Below are 23,487 nucleotides of genomic sequence, written 5' to 3'. Positions count from 1 at the left end.
TGCATGTTATTTTCTATAACAGCTTTACACACAAACATTAGTTCAAGGAATTTATGAATAAACAAATATGCACAGAACTGCTGCAAAGTGTCCTGCATAGATGACTAGTTTTATAATCCAGACTAGTACTGAAAACCACTCAAATGTTTTAATTGTGTAACTAAAAATATCTGTATCAGGGCACATTTGAAGACAAATATGCTTAAAAACAATACCTATGCCAATCCTATCTTCCTGCATTTTGCCCATCTATTCCTTTCCTGTATACCTATCCAAATGATTTAAATATGCTGTGATTGTACTTGCCTCTACTACCACCTTGTTCCATATACCCACCATCCTGTGGGGAAGGATGCCCTTCAGATCTCAATTAAATATTTCCCCTCTCCTTAAATCTATGCCCTCTAGTTGTAGACTCCCCTACCCTGAGGAAAAGACTGATCATTTTACCTTTTCTGTGCCCCTCAATTTGTCAACCACCTGCACTCCAGTGAAAACAATCCCAGCCAATCCAGTCTTTCCTTATAACTAAAGCCCTCCATTCTAGGCAATATCCTGGTAAATTCCTTCCACACTTTATTGTGGTGACCAGAACTGCACACAAGATTCCAAGAGAGGACTGCAGATACTGAAATCTTGATGAAAAATGCAATGCTGAGGAACTTTTAGCAGGCCAGGTAGCATCCATGGAGAAAAGCAGGTAGTCATAGTTTTGGGTCAGGATCCTGCTTCAGGACTGAAGATAGGAAAAGGGGAAGCCCAATATATAGGAGGGAAAAGCAGAGCAGTGATTCCAAGACTCCAAGTGTGGCCTAACTGGTGTCTTGTACAGTTGCAATATGTCCCAACTCTTTTATTCAATATCCCTGCTTATGAAAGCAAACTAAACTGTCTTCACTATGTTATCTGCTTGTGTCACTATGAACTTGCATCCCCAAAGTCCCTCTATACATCAACACTCAGGGTCTCTGCCATTTACTGTAGATGTCTAGTCAATACTAGATGACCCAAAATGTATGATCTCACATTTGTTGGAATTGGTTTATTTTTGTCATGTACTGAGGTACAGTGAAAGACTCATCTTGATACTATTCACACAGATCAATTTAATACACAGTGCATGCAGTAGTACAAGGTAAAACAATAATACAGAATAAAATGTAACAGCCACAGAGAAAGTGCAGTGCAGGTAGACAATAAGGTGGTTTGTCTCAATTAAATTCAATCTACCACTGCTCTGCACTCACAGTCCTGCCTCTGCATTATGGCTTGCAGGCAAGATACTGTGCACTAGAGGATGAACCAGGCAAATTCTTGTTGCACTGTAGATAGTTTGTTAGAAAACCATTTTCATATCACCTAAATCAGATAACACACCAGCATTTAAGGCCAGCTGTACAACTGCAACACAAATACTGCAAGTTTGTTGAAATCCAGATACAGACTGGCTCCTCTCCAAATGTAATTCTGCTAGGCAACTTGAATTGGCTCAAATCACCCATTGTGAACATGTAGGTCACTTTTTTTTTAAAAAAAAAAATCAGAATCCTGGAGAGAAGCAACATGAAGAGAAGGTGGGATGGTTGGTAGTTGAAGAGAAAGAGGAAGGCAAATGAACAGCAGTTTTAATGAGGAAATGGGAACTACACTCCAGCCCATTCTCACACTATGTTGATATATTAACATTTTTGTTGTGGTCTACAGAAGTCTTTCATGCGAAACCACAAAAGTAAAAAGATGCCATGGACAAACTATTTTTTGCCCTTGGTCACAAACTAAGTATTAGATTTTAAACACTATTCCAGAATCCTTGATTGGATGTTACATCCAGAACATAAATACACTATAGAAGGCAGAAGATTAAAATAAGTTGCAAAGCAATGTGGCTTCCTAATGAGCAGTTTTGGAAAGTCAAATGAAAATGGTCATCTGCAATTCCAATTTATACATTTTAGGTGAACGTTTTAGCTTTCCTTTACGAAACTGGTATGAAACAATAATTATATAATAGTGATTGAACATAATTTCAAAGAGCAATATATTTATTGCATCTCAAGTATTTATTCAGTTTCAACTATTAAATTCAATGCAATAAAAAAAAACTTAGAGGTAGGTATACTTAAAAATCCATGACAATGCATGGCTAAATCAACTGAAGTTTTAAAAGAATAAACAGAAACTGACCAACGTGCATTTAACAAATGGATATTTACCAAATCACATGAGCTACAACAACAAAGCAGAACTCATATACAAAACTGTCGTTGCACTAGGCTCCCCACTGCACCCGCACCTGTTCAAGACTTGCTTTCTTCTTGCAAGGTGTAAGCTGATCACAGTACCTCAGAATTGGTAGGTTATCCCAAGGGTATGCATCTACTGTTTACAACCTTAGTACAAATGAGCTTCAGCCTTCTACCACATTTTTTTGTGTAAGCTCTGCTGCATTAATTCTACACAAAACTTGGGTACAATAACTATCTGTACAAGTAGGGTGTATGAGCTTTAATGTACCAATTATAGAGTAATCGGTAGTGCTGGTATTAGGATTTTTGCACCGGTCTAGATATTTACACAAAAAGTACATCAACCTTGTTACATAATCTTTAGCTGCATAATTATACCCAAGATATAGTTTGAATACTGAGATGTCAAAACAAATTTACAGTTTTGATATCTAAGTAGGTGAAAGAAATGCAAGTATTACTTGAACTGACATTTTAGTTGGAAATTTAGGAGATTACAAAACCAAACAAAATTCAAGTTGCTTCCCCCTGCCTCATGTAGCTATCTGTGGACTTTTGGTATACTGCACCTCTTTTTCTTTCCATTTTTATGGACAGGTGAACGTAGATATTTTGAGTCTGTGAAATCATCCCCTCGACGCAGTTTACTGCAAAAAGTAAAAAGCACGTTCCATGAATTATTTCAGCAATAATTTCTTTACATTTGAACATTCCTACAAAGCTTATGGAAAATGAAAGAAATATTGCAAATGATAAATCCACAGATTCAAACTGATGACATAATCCAAGTTTCATGCTCAACCACATACAGATGTAGGAAAGCAGTAGTATCGGGAGTGGTGTGGTTGGGCCTACTTGAAAAAGACTTCTATTTTGAGTACAAATTGCTGTAAGGCAACCGCTGAAGCTTGCAGAAGTAAACTCTACATACACCTTTAACTCAAAAAGTACTGAGGGCCACCGTCAACCGAGCAAGACTGACACTATCCTTTGAATATCCCATCCACTGCTGAACCAATATATTCCATCCTGATCATTTTCCCCTTAATTAGCACCACCCAAACTGGATTGTGCACTGCAAAATAAGACCCAAACTCCTTGCTACAGTTAGTGGAATTTATACCAATTCCTTCATTATTTCACTACACAGTCCTCACAACCTCCTCTATCCTTAAGCCATTACTCCTCCAACTCCGTACACCTGGTTTGCCCAAATAACAAAAGATACATTGTGCTACAACACCTCACAAACAGTAATAACCAGTAACATTTGAACAAAAGAACTTGGGTGAAGAATAAAATGTTGCCAAAATATGGAAGAACTTAATGCAATAATAATGCCCTGGCTTCTTTCATCCACCTGAAGTGGCAGCAGGACCTTAACTTCTCATTCAAACGATATCCAATGACAGTATAACATCTCAATACTGCATCAAAGTTTGTCAGGATTGTGAGCTTATGTACCTGGAACAGGCCTTGAACCTATAAATTCTTATTTCCTTTTCTAACTTCCATCATTGCTTTCTATTATTTATGCTACTCGAGACAACATGGAGGTTTACAGTGTTAAAGCTGTTACATATAAATGGGGGTTACAAGTACAGCTGCTTGAGAGTTTTGAATCTCCAGTGGAAGAGGCAGAAATATCAGTTTGCCTACACAGCTTCAAAAAGGCCCCTTCCATTTTGAGAAGTTTAAAATACATCTTTGATTGTGTGAGCATAGTAGGATAAAAAAAACTCATCGTTATCAATTCTTGCAGATTACCCTCCCACTGGTGCATTGAGGCAGACATCATGAATTCAGTACATCGTTTTGAAAACAATTGTACCATCTGATGGATAAGTTTATCCAGATACATTTTTAGTGTTCACCTTGCCTCACACTTTGATAGTACCTGTAGGCTGATTGCTTGAAAACTTAATCCAGTGTTCAATCCAAATCATTGCTTTGTTTTTCTTCCACCTAACTTTATTCCAATCTTCATGGTCCCTTCACAGAACATGGAATTCATTTTCAACTTTGAATTATTGCAGAGCTTTGATGTATTTTGATTTTGTGTGAAAGCATTTAAAAAACATTGACCATTTAAAAAAAAACCAAATTGCTTAAATAAAAAATGTTGGAAATACTCAACAGGTTAAGCAGCAAATGTTGAGAGAAACATATTAGGTGAACAAACTTTCATCATAACTAGGACAATTTAAAAAAGTGTTTTAAAAGGAGGGAGTCATGATTCCCAATGTCTGAAATAGGGTGGAGTCTAAGAGTTAACAACAGCTACAAGATCATAGTGAAAGCATATAAATCAGAGCAGATCTGGATGAAGGAGGCATCAATAAAGCTAAAAGAATGATGATAGAGGAGATTTGAACAATCTGTTTGGAAATGATAAGCAAAACACTGCAGTTGCTAGCAATCTTAAATGAATACTGGAAATACCTAAGAGATCATGCAGCATCTGAGGAGAGAGGAGAACACTTAACATTACAGGTTGACGATCCTTTGTTAGAACTGGTAAATTCTGACACAAACTGGAAAGGTGGTTTAGCTGAAATCAATCATTAATGAGTTGAGAACTGTAATGTACCCAGGCAGAAGACCCTGTTCCTCAAAGCTTACATTGTTCCAACAATGCCCAATGCAAGAAGATAAGGACGAAGTAGACCAAGAGTACCAGGGGAATTAAAGTGATAGGCAACTAGAAGCTAAGGATCACTCTTGCGGACTGAATGGTGTTGTATAACGCGGTCACCCAACCTGTGTTGGTTTCTCCAATGTGGAGACCACTAAATCATCACCAACTGCAGTGTAAGTTGAAAGATATCCAAGTGAATCACTGACACACGGAGACACAAAAGACTGCAGATGCCACACGCACAAAATGCTAGAGGAACTCAGCAGGTCAGGCAGCATCTATGGAGGGAAATGAACAGCGGACGTTTCAGGCCGAGACCCTTCATCAGGACTAGAAAGGAAAAAGGCAGAAGCCAGAATAAAAAGGGGAGGGGGAGAGCACAAGCTGGCAGGTGACAGGCACGTATCCATATAGTTAAATAATTAACGGATTATTAAACCTCTCACCTGATTTCACCTATCACCTGCCAGCCCATGCTTCTTTTCTTCTGGCTTCTGCCCTCTTCCTTTCTAGTCCCGATGAAGGGTCTAGGCCCAAAATATCGACTGTTCAATTTCCCTCCGAAGATGGCATCTGACCTGCTGAGTTCCTCCAGCATTTTGTACATGTTACGAGTGAATCACCGCTTCACATGGAAATAGCCATTAGGTCCCTGGCTGGTGGGAAGAGGTGGTAAGTGGGCAGGTATTGAATCTCCTGAGGTTGAACAGGAGGATACTGTGAGGAGAGGGGTTGCAGAGGAAACAGTTCTCTTGGAAACCACAGGAGGGGTGGGGAGGAAAGATATTTCAGGTGGAGGCTGAGGACAAAGGGAAACCCTTTCCTTGCTTTGGCTGGGAAGAAAGAGGAGCTGAAAGCAGAAGTATGCAAACTACAACAGTTGAGTGCCCTGTCAACTGCAGTGAAGGGGAAGACAAGGAAAAATTTATTGTGGAATCACTGGAGTGGAATGTGTCATTAGAGCTGGAGAAACTGGAAAAATGGAATGGGGTTCTTATAGAAAGCAGGGTGGAGGTGTAGTCAGGAGAGCTCATAATAAATATTAATTACTAACCTCTTTCAAGATAGAAGTTGCCAAGAATCAGAAATGAGCCATGTGGAAGAGAGAGCACGATGGAAATTGTAAGTAAATCTGTCAAGCTCTACATGTCTTAATAAGGGATAAGTGCATGAGAGAAGGGGTTCACAAGACAAATAGCAGCAGCTCATCTAGATGTGGCAATAAAAGTGCTAATGGAAATTAGGATTTATGTCAAAAGGTATTGAATCCAAGGTGCAGATTTCATGACAGATTTATCTGAAAACATAGTTAAAGTACTGTGCAGTTTTGAGTCTCACCGGTTAAACAAAATTGAGTACAGCATTGATTAATTGGAAATATTAAAGACAGTAATCCTCGGTAGAACAGGAAATTGGAGTAATTTGGTGGTGTTAAACTAATGGAGCGGTAAATGGAAATCATCTTTTCAATAGTTGAGGAGTCTACAGTGAAAGATTCATTAGATCTAAGGTTATGAAAAAATTAGGGCAGAATTTTAAAAAGCTGTGAAATTGAAGAGCAGTAAAATTAGATTAAAGCCTCATAATAGGTTGGATTGGTAGCTAGAGGGTCAAGGGACAAAGGAATACGTTAACAGGCAGTTAGGAGACCACTGCTTATATGGATAATTAAAACTGGTCGGGTGGTTGAGCTAAACAGGCTTGATCCATGTTATAATTTCTCTTTCCAACTCTTAAGGTTCTATGTCATTTCATCAAATATTGGTGCAAGATTCATTTTGTAATCAGGAGACTGAAATCCACTAGTAGCAAATATGTTCTGCCCAATACTGATCTTTCTGCTCACAAATCTCTACCAGGTGTTGATGGCATGACCTGGAGTTATATAAAATCGGTGGGCTGCCACATTTAAGCCACAACTTTCCTGGTTAACTAATTTGGTCTCAAAGCTTTGACTCCTAATACAGCAACATTGGTATCAAGAACAAAGAATACTATGTGGGTTATGTAGCAAAGCTCTGAACCACTGGGCACTACTCTTAAAATGTTTCTGGATTCAAAACCTTCAAGTATTTGGACAATTTATAATTGAGACTGTAACACCTGTAATCAGGAATCTTTTAGTTTTGACCTTTCCTGAAAAAAAAATGACTCTGCAGCATATGCAAGCTTGTCTTCTTTGCTGAGCCACTACATTATCAACCAGGGTTAGGATCTTGTTTGAGTGTGGCGAACACATAAGTTTGGGTAAAGAAGTATAATTTTTGAAATGATTTTAATCCAATATGCTTTGTTAGTATTTTGCTTTTAAGTAAAGCCAATTAACAAAATTCACGTACCTTCTCAGGGTTGGTTCTTTGTAGTTTACTATTGCAGTGGCTTGGCGTTTGCTGCGTAAACACAGAAGTTCTTGTTTTCCTTCTGAGAGTTGTGACTGACAGTTAAGTTTGCTGGGGGTTAAGTTTGTCACATCTTTTAGAACTTTACATTCTTCCTTCTCTGTAATGATAAAAAGGGGAAGGAAACAGGCCTTTGGTATATTACAACAGATTGATATGAAAGCAGTAAAAACTGTCAACCCTTACTGATTAACGAAATCTAGTTAAGCAACTTGACTTTTAAATGTAGGAACACTTTCAATGAATCCACTGGGGAATGACATTTATGCATTCATGCCTGTATGATTGATGGGATAAAGCATTCAGTGCCAAATCTGAAAAAAATTGCAATTGTGGTCTCTCTTCTCCATTTTGGTATCATAAGGTTTCAGTGAAAATATTCTTCCTGACCAACAAGTCTGCCTCATTTAAAATGGGAATTTTGATTAATGTTGTGACAGTACTGATCCATTTGATTATAAACTCTTGCTCAGTGATCAAACTTGCTTTTAAAATGCAGAATTCTGAGGTTGAGTAAATTTGCATTATTCTGCAAGGAAGTGCACTTTAATATGAAATTGGAAGACAATTTTACAGGATTTGGGCTTCACAGGCAACGTCAGCATTTATTGCCAACTCCTAGTTGTTCCTGGGAAGGTGATGGTGAGCTACTTTTGTGAACTACTGCAGTTCTGGTGAAGGAAGTCCCACAGTCTTGTTTGGTTGAGATGTCCAGAATTTAGACATAGTAACAATAAAAGAATGAAAATACATTTCCAAAACAGGATAGTCCGTGACCTGAAGGGCAGACCCCAAAACACAGTCTAGCCTGGAATATTTACTTAACTGCTAATTTTTATGGAGCACTACCACTAATGTTATTTACCACTAATGCACTTAATTTGTTGCTAGAGCTACATACCAAGCTGAAAGAGTGCAAATGTAGCTTTTTACCATTTGGGAGAATGAACTTGCAGAATTTATAGCAAGTTTGTCAAAATGAGTACTTATTGCCGGGTTTGCAGCATTCTCAGTTTTGAAAGTCTCTAAACCCTTCTAGTTGGTGCTCTGGGCACTGACCACCAGGAAAGCCCTGAGATCTAGTGCACAGCTTGAAGTTAGATGACTAATGTTGACTAATCTAAGGTGTCAGTACAGATGCAGATAAGAAGAATGAAGCAACAGAAAAGGAGTACTTATTTCTCCCTTTCAATTAATGATTGAAAGAATTTATAGAAAAGAGCATTTTTTCAAATTTTGTTAGCAGTTAATTATGGAGAAAACAGGATTTTAAAAAATCCCAAAGAGCTTTAAGAAAAATATTCAACATAACTGTCAAACTGTATTTCTTCAAATCTTATGCTGTAGTATTCAAGTTCAAATCTGTAATTCATAAGCTGAACAATTTTTGCAATTTTTCCTTGTTAAATGATGCTATTTTTCCTCATGCCCCAATTCTTTTATTACACTTTAAGATATTTCTGTCAGATATTCTACTTGGTTTCCTAACATTTGCTCCTCACTGCCTTTAGGCCCTTATTTGTACATTAACCAAGCATTTAATCAGAACCCAAATGTACTTCTGATAACCAGGTGTAGCCACATTTGATCCAATCATACTATAAAATATGTAATGGATCATTTCTTTCTCCACCTTCAGCATTGACACCACCCCGTCAATTGTCCTCCCATAAATAATTCTCCATTCCATAGTTAAATGCCAATAATACATTTAAAGCTTCTTAGAAATAGTGGTAACTCCTTGATTTTTTTGTTTTGCTGCATTCTTGTTAAAGATTAACCATGTCTCCACTTTTCCATTCCAGACTAAACTATGTGATCGATAGACCCAAGTTTAATGTGGATGAGTGAATTTTAATTCACTTGGACCAAATGTTTATTTTTTTCAACTGCTTTAATACATTTTGCATCATATCAATGTTACAAGCTTGTCACAATCTACAAGTGAATTTGAAAGCAAGAGTAGGACTTAAAATTGAAGTATTGTTTAGTTAGGCATAACTGTAGACCAATGAGCACAGGTGAGATGCAAATGGGATTTGATCCCAGCTAGGAGACAAGCAACAGAATTTTAAATGAACTCAAGTTTTAACAAGTAAAATTAACAGATTTTCTGTTTACCTCAGCTCATTATTGCCATACTTGCATTAAGTAATTATGATATATTTTGGAACATTGAGAAAATGACTTCCATGTCATATTTATAGCAATTAGCTGATGTAATTGTATTAGAGAATTGTTTGAACAGAAATAAAAGCATACCTAAAACTTTTGAACATTCTGCTATTGCAAGATCCACTCCAACATTGTCCTCTCTGAATAGTTGCTGGTCAGAGTCACTAGAGCCATTAGTGCAGATTCTCTCTCCAAGTTTGTTTCTTTTTTTTGAAAGAGCCATCTGATCACTTTTTAAATTCACGCAGGTGTTCTCCTCACACAATCCCAGTTCATCCTTCACTTTACAATGCCCTGGATTTTCCTCCGGTACAATTGAACGAGTTGTGTTTTCAATGCTTTTACAAAAAACTGTTGTTTCAACCAGCTTCTCTTTAAGATTTTCCAGAGTTGCATTTGATTTGCAACATTTTTGATTCCTCTTCACCAAACTATTCAAGTACTGATTAATCTCCACTGGAAACTGTTCTCTGCTTTGCTTCTCCACAGGTTGATTAGATGAATTTTCAACATTGTTACACATTTTGTATGTTGGCAATGTTCTTTTGTCTATGATTTCCTTCACATTTTCTTGTGACACATTGGTAGTTTCAGTGCTATCTTTTGAAGCTGGCAGATTTTCAGCTATCATGGACTGTTGACCACATTCATGTTTAATTAGTTCAGAGGGATTCTCTTTAATGGTATTATGTTGTTTGCATATTACAAAAGTTTTTCGGTCTGCCTTGCACCTTTTTTTGCCAATCTCTTTCTGTGAAGCATCAAAACTGGAATCATCTACTCCCACACATTTATCTGGTACCATTTCAGGCTGCTCTCTGCATTTCTCCTGGTTGGATGAATTTTTGTGCGTTTCAAGCACTTGACAAGCTTCAAATGCAGTGTCAACTTTTCTGCAACTTGTAGGCTCAACCATGTTCAATTCGTGTTTGGTGTCATTCTGATGTATTACTGAACATTCTTTAATGGTGTTGCGCTGCTTGCACACAAGTGTTCCAAGTCTAGCCTTGCCTTTACTAACAGTATTTTCCTCTGAGGCATTACAGGTGCCGCTTCTCACTTCTGGACTACGTGAGCATTCACCTATTGCTATCACTTGTTGCTTTTCAAGTTTCTCCTGACCAGTTGATTTAGACAGGTTTTCTTTAACACTCACATGCTCTTGTGTCACCATAAGTGTCTTTTGGCCAGCCTTCCTATTACATACATTTCCACATTCATCACGATATAGATGTTCACCCATCTCCTCAGCTTTAGGTTCTCTATTTTTATGCGTAATTGGATTAGATTTACTTTCTTTTAATCCTTTGTGCTTTTTCATCTTAAGTGTTTTTTGAGCAATCTTTTCTTTCAGAAAATCATTTGAAATTACATTGCTCTCTTGTGCATCATCTGGATTTTCATTTATCGCCACTTCACAACAATCTTCCCTGTTCAAATGTACCATTATATTGGATGCAATTTCTTCAACACTCTTCTTCCCTTTTTGGGCTGCAAGTATCCTTTCCTCAACATTTTCTTTTATATTAGCTGGTGGACCATTTAAAACCTGGCTATATTTCTCATTACTATTTGTATGAATGTTCTCTTTACCCACTGACCATTCACTCAGTCCAACATTAGACACCTCATTATTACTTACTTGGTCCAAATTAGAAAATTTCTGGAAACATTTTTTTGGCTTCTTTTCACACACAAGAGGAGCAGTGTTGCAACTGCCTTTAGCACTGGATTTTTTCCCCTTGAGTCGTTTTACTTTTCGCAGAGAGTTCACGTTCTCAGACTGTGTTTCAATTTCCACATTTCTTGCCGGTTTTTCGAAACTGCTTTTTGTGGCTTTAGTTCCAACAGTAATAATTTCTGCGACATCAGCGGCTGTCAGATCCATTTCTGCACTAAAGGCAGTCTCTTCAGGTTTCTGTAGCTCAACTGACTGTTCCTCAAACTCATTGGCACCACTCATTTTTATGTCAGAAAGTTGTGAAGTAGACTGCACTGGCATTGTTATGGCTTGTGACGCTGCCAAACTGGTCCTGCTAAAGTCTAAGCTCTCACTGGATACAGAATTTCTTGAGAAGGATTCTTTGGCCAGGGACGTACTGTTTTTCTTGACTACTTCCATGAACATTTTAGAACTTCGAGAATGTGAATCTTTTCTTCTTAATGTGATATTCTGATTTGCACACATAGCCCCACTCAGCTCTGCTGCAGGGATTTGCTGAATAAATGTTGGTGGAACATGAATACCATCAATTGCAGATGTTCCAGAATTGTGAAGCCTGGGATGACTTGAAACACCATCTAAAATACAAAAAGCACGCAAAATGTTTTGAAATGGACCAAATTAAGAGCATCTAACCACATACTCATAACTCATACATAAACAAAACTAAGGCCGAGTGAATGAACGTAACTACAAAAACAAAACATCTAGTAACTTATACTTTCATTATTCATTAATGGAACTGAACCTACAACATAACTCTTGCTTTTACCAAAAGCCCTGAAGCTGTAAAAGCACAGCAGCAGTCAACAACATTCTCATATCCCAGTTAGAAGTCCATAGACCTGAGAACAAAAAAAAACTTGACTGACACTCCAGTGCAATACCAAGGGAAAAATAAATTATCAAATACTGGTGTTTGAATAAAACAGAATTTCTATTTTACTCCAGTAAATACCAACGACCTCATTGAATTATTGAGATTAGATAGGTGTCTCTGATATCCTGGTCAACCCCTGGCCCTTAAAGCATTAAAAAGAGATGTTGTCATTGTCAAGGTTGCTGTGCACAAACCGTCATATTTCCTAATCTTCAACAGCAACTAGGCCGCTCTTGTCAGAGGTAGTAAAAACACTACAAGTACACTATAAGAATAAAAAGATTACTTATTTCAAGAAGAACATGCATCTGTGCAGTACCTTCATAATAGGGACTATCCCATGGCACTTCAGAGGTATAATCAGAGCTAAAGGAGGAGCAACTATAAACTTAACCATACCTTTGAGTTTAAAGGAGGGTTTTCAAAGAAAAGTCATCAGGCCATCAGAGGGCCTTGCCAGAGAATGCCAATAGCATGGGTCATGGCTGCCAACAGTGGCATGTAGGATGAAACACTTAGGGAATGGTCAGAGTTTTGGATGATATTAAGTTTGCAGGAAACAGCAGATGGGAGGCTGGCCAAGATGGTGTTAAAACTCAGAGCCACATTCAAACATTTCAAGTGATGGGCTAAGATGGATTGACAATATTACAGAGATGAATAACTCTGCTTAGGATTGAAAAGGACATAGCGGATACAACCTTGTCCAATCCAATACCAAGGCAGAGAGGAAAATGAATTTGTAGATAGGGCCAAAGTTTCACTTCAGTGCTTAACCAAAGTCATTAGATTCCTCAGTAGTAACCTGATGCAATAAAATTGATTACAAGGTACAGTTGTGCACTAAATACACAGAGCAAGCTGAAAAACTGAATAAACCTTTTTTACATTCATATTCTGTCTTTCACACTCAAAGTACTCTCAATAATTACCAAACAGTAGCAAACTTACTGGGACTTCTCACATTTTCTTGAAGATTTGATTTTGCTTTATCTCTAGATTAAAGATTACAGCAATATTCCACATATATGGATGCATTCATTTAAAACACTTTCATACAAATGTCCACAAAGTATATGCTTTAGTGTCCAGCAAGTTCCAATAGGTGTGTTTATGCACCTTTACCAGTGCCCACTAGGAGCAGTGTGAGCCATGTGGCCCATCCACCTTGCTCCAAAATTAAATACGATCATGGTTCATCCTCTAACTTAATGCTGTACTCCCAATCTCTCCCCACACCTGCTGATACCTTTTGTATTTATTCAGTTTCAGTATTCTCCATAGCGAGTTTCTGATCTGATCGAATCAGAGACGGTGGTCAAAACAGAAAGCCAGATAAGAGGAAAACAGTTTTATAGCCAGCCATCCGCAAACACTTAAAACCTTGAAAGAATGATTGGATGTTTAACTATTTACTTGCATACAATCCAGAACTACACTACATTAATTTACAGTGTGATTACACAAGTTTCATATTGATAATATTGAGATTTTTTTTTAAATCCATCCATACCTTGAATAGGCTGTCCAGTTATAAGCTGTTCTCCCATATTTGGGTCTTTTAAGGAAAAATTTTCATGGAAATTCAGGTTATAGGTTTGAGATGTTGGTACACAAATTGATGATTTAGCATTTTCAAATGGAATCTTTATAGCTCCGTTAAAAGAATCAATGTTACTCTTAATGCCACTAGTCCGATGAACTTCTCCAAGATTTACTGGGATTCCTGATGGTAACCTAGTATTTTTGTAAGCAAATAGACAATCATTTATGATATCAACTTCTTTTACATTTATTTGAAAATATATATTCCCATTTCTTTTCATTGTACTTCACAAAAGAACTAGGCTCCTGATGCCCCAGGTTACAAGAAACAATATTTTCCATCTTCAGTTCATCAGGACAAAATTTGGCTAAAAGGAGTCAAGGTCTCCCCCAAACAAAATATCAGTTTCAGCAACACAGAAGAGATTGTTCCAGGTTACTTGCAGAGGATTGGCATTTGGACAAATCTGAACAGTCTAGAACCTATTCACCACAGCAACCCGAGAGAAATTGCTGATCTTAGTGAGGTATATCGAGAGAAAAACTGGGCTGTCAATGAGAACCAGTTAATCTGAAATTTGTCAATTGACCACATACTGAGTGATGGCTTGTGCAAGAGAAAGCTTAAAAGCAGCTTGTAATGCTATTACCAAGAACAAAATTAAAAGACAACCAAGAGCAAGAATCAGCCAAATTAACAAATGCAATACTAAATATTATTCATTTTGAAATTCCACTGCAACGGTAATAAAATTTTTGAACTTCCAGTTGAATTTATTAAACCCCATTGTAACAAAATTTCAAGTTAATTCCTGTTCCAAATCTTAAAACAGTAGCCAATGTAACAATCATAATTTCTCAACTTTGAGTCAATATTACCATTTACTTGAAGAATTACTTACAAGCTAGAGCTGCAACTCCGACTTACAGTGCTGCTTCTTTCACATAAACCATTCAACTGATGTTCTTGAAACTAGATTAAAAAGAGCAAATACTACAATTGGAATAATACAAGTTATTAGTCTAATATTCACAGAATAATGTTAAGATTTTAGAAAATTTATAATAAAAAGTATGTGATTATTGTTGTGCAAAAGGCAGAAGGAAGAGGTCTGTACCACACCATGAAATGCAATAAAAGTTGAGCACATGCAGCAGATAACCTTCATAAAGCATATGCATGTCAGATATACCAAACTGGAATCTAATTAATACTGAAGATTGCAACAAAAAGCCAAGACGAAATGTGCTGAGCAGATACACAATTGGCAAATGAATGTCATCGTGGACATGCGAAATGGTGCATTTTGGTAACAAGCAAGGCTGTGCTCCTTGAAAAATAAGAGTAAATATGGTTTCATCAGAAATCCAGAAGTACAGCAATGTTTTGTTGATTTAATTAAAAAAAAGTTACTTAATGATTTTGAATGTTTGTGGACATCAAATGTATGGGTGTCAGGCACTCAAGAAAATCCAGCCACATACCAAGAACACAACCACAGTTGACAAAATAAAGATAATTAACTAAAAGCCACAGATACAAGTCACCGTATTCTAGTCACTAACTTCCTGAACAAAAAAAAACACAGAAATCAATACTCTGATATCCCCCCAAACAAACTTACTCTGCATAGGCTATACATCAAATAATTTCAATAAGACTGAGAAATCTGGATGGCCTACACTAGCATTCCGACATTGCTGAAGGAGTGCTGCATAGTCATGGAAAGGAAAAATGGAAGGGGGAGAAAAGGGAACACCGAAGCCTAGATTTTGCTCAGTAAACCACACAAGTTGTTTTTCTTGGATGCAGTATGCATTCTGTAACGTCAAAAGTTCAACTTAAAAAGAAATGGGATAAAGAAAATTCTTACATCACATTCACAGGTACTGATTGCAGTTGACAAGTAACTTGTAGCATCTGAGAAACAGCTTTTTATCTTCATCAAGAATTCTTCCAAGATTGAAATTTTAGCATTCTATTTCTCAAAAGAAATAACATCCAGGGGTCACATTTGCAGTCTTGAACTAGATATTTACATCTAAATTGAAATTTAGATTAACATTTTCTCAAATATCTCTTAAGCCCATAGTTTACACATTTGGCTATATATCCTGACATCAATCCTTAATCCTTCCACCCCAAATTTCCAGTGTATCTACCTATGCCTTTAAGTTGTACCTGAACATATCCCTTGCAAGATTAACTCTCTATACTTAAGAAGCTCATGTTTTATGAACTTTCAGCTTAAACTTAGAAGGAACCAGATAAAAATAAATTATCTAAATAGGAGGGAAGAAACTCAAGACAGATCCCAAAAATGTTTAAGTTAGCATGCCAAGTTAACTAAGGTTGACAACTGGAGGGGAAATCAGAAATATGTCCTTATTACCTGAGTACTCAGCCTTTGCTGAAGCATAACAATGTCATAATTCTGAGTGCATATTTCTTTTTGAAGCATTACTTTTTCCTGCTCAACCATCCTATATTTTTGTTTCTCATTGGCAAGAGCTAACGCCAAAGCTTTATTGTTATTTTTAAGTGAAATCTTCATCATGGATGAGTTGTCTGAAAGAAACAAGTCATTCTGAATTTAGTCCAATGCATAGTTTGGAAAATGAGCTATTTGTTCTGTAAAAGAAATTGATATCTCACTTCAGTCAGCTGCTCAACCATTGCCTTCAAAGGGATAAAGCACTTTCTAAACAATTAAACGGTTTGATATATAGCATAATAGATCTGAAATGTTTTGATTTTGCCATAAGGACAAAATAAAGAGAAATAAAAGTAAATTATCCAAATAGACAAGCATTTTAAATATTACTACGAGATTGCCTATCCCATAGACATTCAATTCATTCTACTTTGTTGTAATGTTTTTTTTTCCCCAAACAACTGTAAACCGTGGACACAAGTCCAGATTATAAATTGGTCGTATGGAGAGAATGACTTACTTGGATCAGCAAATACTGCAAATGAATAACCTGATTGACAAATGACAATTTTTAATTATGGGGTGGGTTTAGTTGAAGAGAGTGTTTAAGTAATATTAACAAACTGCTGAAGGAACTCAGCCGGTCAGATCGCATCTGTGGAGGCAAGGGGATAGCTGACATCCCCCACCTGACTCCATCTGCCCCTTTCCTTTCCTCTCTCCACTATCACCCACCAGCCGCAGGTCTCCCAGCTCCACCACCTGGCTTCATCTGCCCCTCCTCATCTGGTTCCATCTGCCAGCCCCTGCCTCTCATCTCATCTCCTCTCTACACTCTCAGTCTTGATGCAGGGTCTCGACCTGTAACATCAGCTATCTCTGCCTCCACAGATGCTGACCTGACCCACTGAGCTCCTCCAGCAGTTTATTTTTTGTGCCAGATTACAGCATCTGTAGTCTCTCATTTCTCAAGTTTAAATAATATTAACAGAATCTGGCTGATGATTATGATTGGGCATATGTGGAAATGGTCTTTAAGTTCAACCTTCACTGGTTTAGTAAGTTGGGACATAACTGCAATTAAACCTACATCAAGTTTTGAAAAAACATTTCCTCCAAACACAATTAAGCCTCCATTCAAAATTCACATGAATGGCTGATTCAGTGATCAATATCAATGGCCCTCTGCTAACTCAATTGACAATTTCACATATTACCTCTCTTACAGTTTAACGTTTTCAGCACTTTGAAGTGCCTCAACAAGACTCAAACCAGGACCATCTTAAAAAAATTAATGACTGTAATCCTCAATTTTAAGGAATCTACAAAAGACAATTCAGATTTGATTACAATTTTAATTTAGTGAGGTTTAGTGAATTTGATTGCAATTCAGAAAAATGTTCAGAAACTAGCATATTGGGAGCAATAGATAACTTACTTAGAATCTTGGTCTTAATTTTGGAGATCAAGAAAGCATTGTATTTTGTCTTTTTCAATATACCATTCCTTCGCTCCTTCATTTTATCAGAAAATTCCAAACCGATGGTGGATACTTTCGTCGACATTGTTCCACTTTCCATGTTTTGAATGCTGTCACTATGAACACTTTGAGAGATGTGTTGCACTGTAAACAGCAAACCTTCACTCAATGAATTTAACCAAATATAAAACTTCCAACATGCTTCAGTAAATGCAAATACACAACCATAAATATTAAAATCCTTTTCAAATAATAAAACAATTATCTAATAGAAAAAGGGACCTTACTTTCCTTTTTTTAAATCAACTTCCTAAAGACAAGGAAGGATTTCACCTTACAATACGTGTCCCTGGCCAGTCACAAGAATATAAATAATAGGAGAAGGCCATTCGGCTCCAACTGTGTGCTCTGCCAGTCAACAAGTCACATCTAATGTTTTACATTAGTTTCTGCCACTGAACCCATATCTGATGGAAAATTTGGCAAAACATTGAAAAACAGTATTTAATGCCAACAAGTATGAGAAGGCAAATAGGGGTAGGACACATATAGTAGAGCACTAAGGAATATTGATGGTCACAGAAACCTCAGGTTCAGGTCCACAATTCCCTGAAAGAGGCAACACCAGTAGACAGGTTGGTGAAGGCAGCATATGGCACACTTTCCATCACGAGTCAGGGCACAGAATATAAATGTCGGGACGTTTACATTGCAACTTTACAAAAAACTGGATTAGACTGCACTTGGAGGATTGTGTACAGTTCTGGTCACCACACTAAGGAAAGATGTGGTTGTGCTGGAGTGAGTACAAAGGAGATTCACCAGGATGTTGCCAGGATGGAAGATTTTAGTTATGGAGATTAGATAGGCTGGGAGTATTTCCCCTGGAGTGAAGGAGGCTGAGGTGGGACATAATAGAAGTATGTTAAATTATAAGAGGCATAGATAAGGTGGATAGTCAGAATCTTCTTCGCATGGTAGAGGTATCTAAAACTCGAGGGCATAGGATTAAGTTGAGAGGAAGGAGTTTTATAAGGGATTTGCGGAGAAAGTTTTTATTTTGGCAAACACAGAGAATGGCTGATACCAGGAATTCACTGCCAGAGAAAGTGGTTGATCATGTACAATCACTATATTTAAGACATTTAGACAGACACTCAAAAAGACAAAGGATATGGACCCAGTGCAAGAAAATAGAGTTAGTGTTTGTGCACAAAATGTTCAGTATGAAGATGTCAGCCGTAGGCCTGTTTCTGTGCTGTACATCTCTATGACTCTACATCCTTTTGTTCCTTTAGTGTTGAAAAACCTATCATCTTGAATATAATCAGCAATTGAGGCTCCAGAGTCCTTTTTTTGGGTGAAACATTCCAAAAGATTCAATACCCTTCATGTCCCAAATGACTAAACATTTTGACACTGATTCCCATGTTCCAGACAGGGGAAACATCAATTCTGCATCTAACCTTGGAATATTCTCCAATAGTTTCCTTACTATTAATGCAAGGCTCACCGGCCTGCAGTTACCTGGCTTATCCCTGCTGCCCTTCTTAAATAAAAAGGAACTACATTAGCTATCCTCCAGTCTTCTGGTACCTCAGCTACAGCTCAGAACGATGCCAAAATCCACTCAGGTCCCCAGCAATCTCCTCTCTCATTTCCCCATAGCATTCAGAAATGGATCTCATCCTGCCCTGGGGATTTATCAACCCTTTTACGTTCCAAGACACCTAACCCCTCCACCTTCTTCAAAACTGCATAGTCCAGATATCAACGTATCCCTCTCCAAACTCACTGTGCTTCACTTACTTCTCCTCGGTGAATACAGACGAGAAGTATTCATTTCCGACCTCATCTGGCTTCAGATATAGATTATCCCTTTGATCCCCAAGAGGACACACTCTTTAGCTAGCTACCCTCTTGCTCCTAATATATTTATAGAATGGCTTGGGATTTTCCTCGATCTTACAGTCCAAGGATATTTCAAGACCTCTTTTTGCCCCTTTAATTTCATTCTCAAGTACTCTCCTTCATCCACTATATTCCTGAAGGAACTCACTGGATTGTAATTGCCTATACCTGCAATTTATCTTTTATCCCCCTGATCAAACCTTCAATAAACTTTGACATCGAAAGTTCCCCTGAACTCGTTAACCCTCTTAAAAGGCTGCCACTTGTCAGATGTTGTTTTACCCATAAGCATCCGCTCCCAGTCTATTTTGGTCACATCCTCTCTTGCACTAGCGAAATCAGCCTCCCTCAATTTAGAAACTCAACTTGAGGACCAACCTTATCCTTTTCCATAACTGTCTTGAAACTTACAGAAATGTTTTCAGAGTGTTCCCCAACCACCACTTCCACCATCTGCCTAATTTCATTTCTCAAAAATGAGATCAGTACAGCCCATTCCCTGGTAGGACTCGCTGCATATTGTCTCAAAAAGCTACCTTGGACACACTTTACAAATTTTGCCCCAGTCAATATCAGGAAAGTTAAAATCCTTATTGCTTTTAAATCTTTCTGCGACATTACATGCCTTTTCCTTTGATTTAATATTATATAATCTTTATTTTCTGTTTTTAGCCATAGCTGGACAACTTTTCACTTAGTTTTTGTACCTTATGTTGATTATATATATTAACTATTTAACTATTATATATATTAACTAGATTATATTTATTTTATGCTTTATTGTAAACTCTATTCTTTAAACATTGGCCCTTTCTTGTCTACTGTTATACCTTTTAAAGTAGTTTCCCAATCTACCATAATCATTTCACACCTCGCACCCTCACGAGATTGTTTTCTCTGAATCTAAGACCCTAGTCTGAGAATTAGCTAAATCTCTTTCAATCTTGTTATAGAATTCTATTTATGTTATTACTCTCACTCTACCCTAAATCGTCCTTAACTACCAAAGATCCTTCCAATCATTGTAGGTGCCTTGTGTTGGTGCCTGCTGATGTTTATGCTCCACATTAAGGGAATCTGGGCCTTAAGGAAATCAAAGGCAATCAGAATAGTGCAGGAAAATGGCACTGTGGTAGGTCAGCCACGATCCTATGAATGGTGGAGCAGGCTAGAAGTGCTGGATAAGCAACCACTGCTCAAATTTTTATGTTATTACGTGAGCTTCTTCTTTCCCCCTTCGTGCTTTTTTTATTCATGTAATGTGGGTGTCATGGATAAGGCTGTGGTCGCCTCATTATGGGAAGGATGTGGAGGCTTTGGAGAGGGTGCAGAGGAGGATGCTGCCTGGTTTGGAGGACATATGCCGTGAGGAGATGTCAGACAAGCTGGGACTGTTTTCTCAAGAGCGGCAGAGGCCAAGGGGAGATTTGATAGAAGTTTATAAAATTACGCGAGGCATAGATAGAGTGGACAGTCAGTATCTTATTCCCAGGATTGAAATATCTAGTACTAGAGGGCACATATTTAAGGTGAGGGGTGGGGAAGTACAAAGGAGATGTGCAAGGCAAGTTTTGTTTTAATCCATGGAGAGTGGTGGGTGCCTGGTGGTGGTAGAGGCAGATAGCATAGGAGTGTTTAAGAGCCTCTTAGAATAGGTACGTGAATATGCAAGGACAAGAGAGGAGACAGGAATTAGATTAATTAGGAGTCATTGGTTTAATTACTTTGGCACAACAATGTGGGCTGAAGGGCCTGTCCTGTGCTATACTGTTCTATGTTCATTGCACAGCACTGAATGTAAAATAGCCCACTCCTTCATTGGTTCCTCAGCATACGCATCTGGAAAACCACCTTTTCTAACATAGAACAGCACAGCACGGTACAGGCCCTTCAGCCCACGATATTGTGCTGACCCATATAAACCTAATCTCCGTTCAATCTATCCCCCTCTCTGCTTCTCCTCCCATAACCCCCTATATTCCTCTCCCCAAATTCATCGCCTACACAGCCACTGCAAATTTGGTTTGCCTTGTCTATATGTAGATCAAATGTCCGCCACGATTATGCATTTTTTTTAAAACATGCACTTTAAATTTCCCGATGCACCATACATTATCACTACTGTTTGGAGTCCTACAGACAAGTCCCTTGTCGTTTCCACCTCCATCTAAAACGACTCTACTTGATTTTCCTTAAGATCCACTCTCTGTCACATCCAAATCTTACTTCGGGATGGCAAAGATTCACCAACCTTTGTAATAACAGAAGATGCTGTAAACACTCAGGCCAGGCAGCTTCTGGGGGGGGGGGGGGGGGGGGGGGGGGGGAGAGAGAGAGAGAGAGAGAGAGAAACAGGATTAAGCTTTCAGATCCACGACCTCTTCCTGCCTCGCTGAGTATTTCCAACATTTCTGTTTTAATTTGAGATTTGCAGTTCCTTCCTCCCGACCAACCTGCCTAAAAGTGGCGTCAAATGCAGGCTCCGCAGGGAACTGTTCACATACCGCTCCCACCCCGCTCCTACACGCCGCCTGCAGCCACCCCCACCGCACCGCGGCCGTTACCGGACGCACTCACCCCTCCCCGGCAGGCGGCGGATCCGTTAACGGACGCAGTCAGCCCGCTCCGGCAGATCCGTTAGAGGACGCACTCACCCCTCCCCGGCGGGCGGCAGATCCGTTAGAGGACGCACTCACCCCTCCCCGGCGGGCGGCGGATCCGTTAGAGGAGGCACTCACCCCTCCCCGGCGGGCGGCAGATCCGTTAGAGGAGGCACTCACCCCTCCCCGGCGGGCGGCGGATCCGTTAGAGCTCACGTTGCCTGTGTCCCCGCAATAAAATTAAAAAAAAAACGTCGGATCCGATTGGTCGGACGGGAGCTCGGGCTCACACAGCGGAGGGCAATTTCATTGGATCGATCGGGTCGAAGGGTGAGCTCTGCTCTTTCATTGGAGAAGTGGAAGGGGCGGGGCGCTGAGTCCCGACAGACGCCGCCAATCGGCCACTTGCGTTGGAGGGACAGCACCTAACGGTATGAATATTGAATTCCCCTACTTTAGGTAATCCCCACACCCCCCACCTTCCCCACACCCCCCACCTTCCCCACACCCCCCCACCTTCCCCACACCCCCCCACCTTCCCCACACCCCCCACTTCCTCACAACGCCCCCTACCCCACACCCCACCCCTTCCCCACACCCCCCACTTCCTCACAACGCCCCCCTACCCCACAACCTCCCCTACCCCACACCCCCCACTTCCTCACAACCCCACGCCTGTCTTACAACCCCCTTCCCCATACCCCTTCCCCACAACACACCCTGATCCCCATAACCCCCCACAACACCCCCTCTTCCCCACAACCACATCTTTCCCCACAGCTGCACACTTCCCCACAACACACCCCTTCCCCACAACACCCCCCCCACTTCCCCACAACACCCTCCCTTCCCCACAAACCCACCCCCCCACCATGCTTCTTCTCTTCTTCCCTTTCCCTACCTTTAACCCATCCTCCAGTGGATCTGCTCTCCCCACCTCCCCCGCACCTGCCTATCACTATCTCTTATCTGCGTCTACCTTGTTCCCACCCCACCTCCCCTCCTTTGTCCACCTATCACTGCTCTGCTTTTCCCTCCTATATATTGGGCTTCTCCTTTTCCTATCTTCAGTACTGAAGAAGGGTCCTGACCCAAAACATTCTGTCTACTTTTCTCCACAGATGCTGTCTGGCCTGCTGAGTTCCTCCAGCATCATCGTGTTTTTCATCATGGACACTTGCACAGTTGTCAGGCAACAGCCCAGGGTGGTCACGTGTCTGTGATGTATCCTGCCACCCGTTCACTTTGCTACTGGAAACGAAATTGTTTTCTCTTTTTCCCAGTACTGACAAAGGGTCTTCTATCTGTTTCTCTTTCCACAGATGCTGCCTGACCTGGTGAGTGTTTCCAGCATTTTCTGTTCTTATGCAACACACACAAAATGCTGGAGGAACTCAGTGGGTCAGGCAGCATCTCTGGAGGGAAATAAGCAGTCAACATTTCAGGCTGAGACCC

General features: G+C 39.3%; 1 protein-coding gene across 24 annotated transcripts; it reads right to left on the bottom strand.

Moving 5' to 3' along the window:
* Window positions 1-1,036: 1,036 nt before the first annotated feature.
* Window positions 1,037-22,352, bottom strand: sgo2 (shugoshin 2). 24 transcript variants are annotated; one of them, XR_007956523.1, is made up of 12 exons: window positions 22,129-22,277; window positions 21,684-21,729; window positions 17,480-17,665; window positions 16,000-16,175; window positions 15,481-15,585; window positions 14,509-14,579; window positions 13,575-13,798; window positions 9,546-11,759; window positions 7,224-7,383; window positions 5,331-5,540; window positions 4,144-4,238; window positions 2,883-2,893 (listed from the first exon to the last, which is right to left on the bottom strand). XR_007956523.1 is itself a non-coding variant. In XM_052018437.1 (11 exons), exons 3-11 carry the CDS (start codon window positions 17,619-17,621, stop codon window positions 2,760-2,762), a joined length of 3,321 nt encoding a protein of 1,106 aa, XP_051874397.1. In that variant the 5' UTR covers window positions 17,622-17,665; window positions 21,684-21,729; window positions 22,213-22,352; the 3' UTR covers window positions 1,037-2,759. The 24 variants fall into 24 exon arrangements, 21 of the variants coding, with proteins under 21 accessions (XP_051874397.1, XP_051874379.1, XP_051874463.1 ...); XR_007956524.1 differs by having other exon boundaries at window positions 5,331-5,536; XM_052018437.1 differs by lacking the exon at window positions 5,331-5,540 and having other exon boundaries at window positions 1,037-2,893; window positions 22,213-22,352.
* Between the last annotated feature and the right edge of the window lie 1,135 nt (window positions 22,353-23,487).

This window comes from Pristis pectinata, chromosome 1 (genome assembly GCF_009764475.1).
Source record: "Pristis pectinata isolate sPriPec2 chromosome 1, sPriPec2.1.pri, whole genome shotgun sequence".
In the NCBI taxonomy this organism is placed as follows: domain Eukaryota; kingdom Metazoa; phylum Chordata; class Chondrichthyes; order Rhinopristiformes; family Pristidae; genus Pristis; species Pristis pectinata.
Note: the sequence above shows the minus strand (reverse complement) of the source record. Positions and strands in the feature narration are given on the sequence as shown.

Bases quoted from the DNA above. Each gene is read 5' to 3' on its own strand.
- sgo2 (XM_052018437.1), bottom strand. From the start codon at position 17,621: ATGGAAAGTGGAACAATGTCGACGAAAGTATCCACCATCGGTTTGGAA. The intron at 14,580-15,480 runs GTAAGAATTTTC...TTTTTAATCTAG, and splicing joins TCAGTACCTGTGAATGTGAT to TTTCAAGAACATCAGTTGAA. The intron at 11,760-13,574 runs GTATGGATGGAT...TTTGTATTTTAG, and splicing joins AACTGGACAGCCTATTCAAG to ATGGTGTTTCAAGTCATCCC.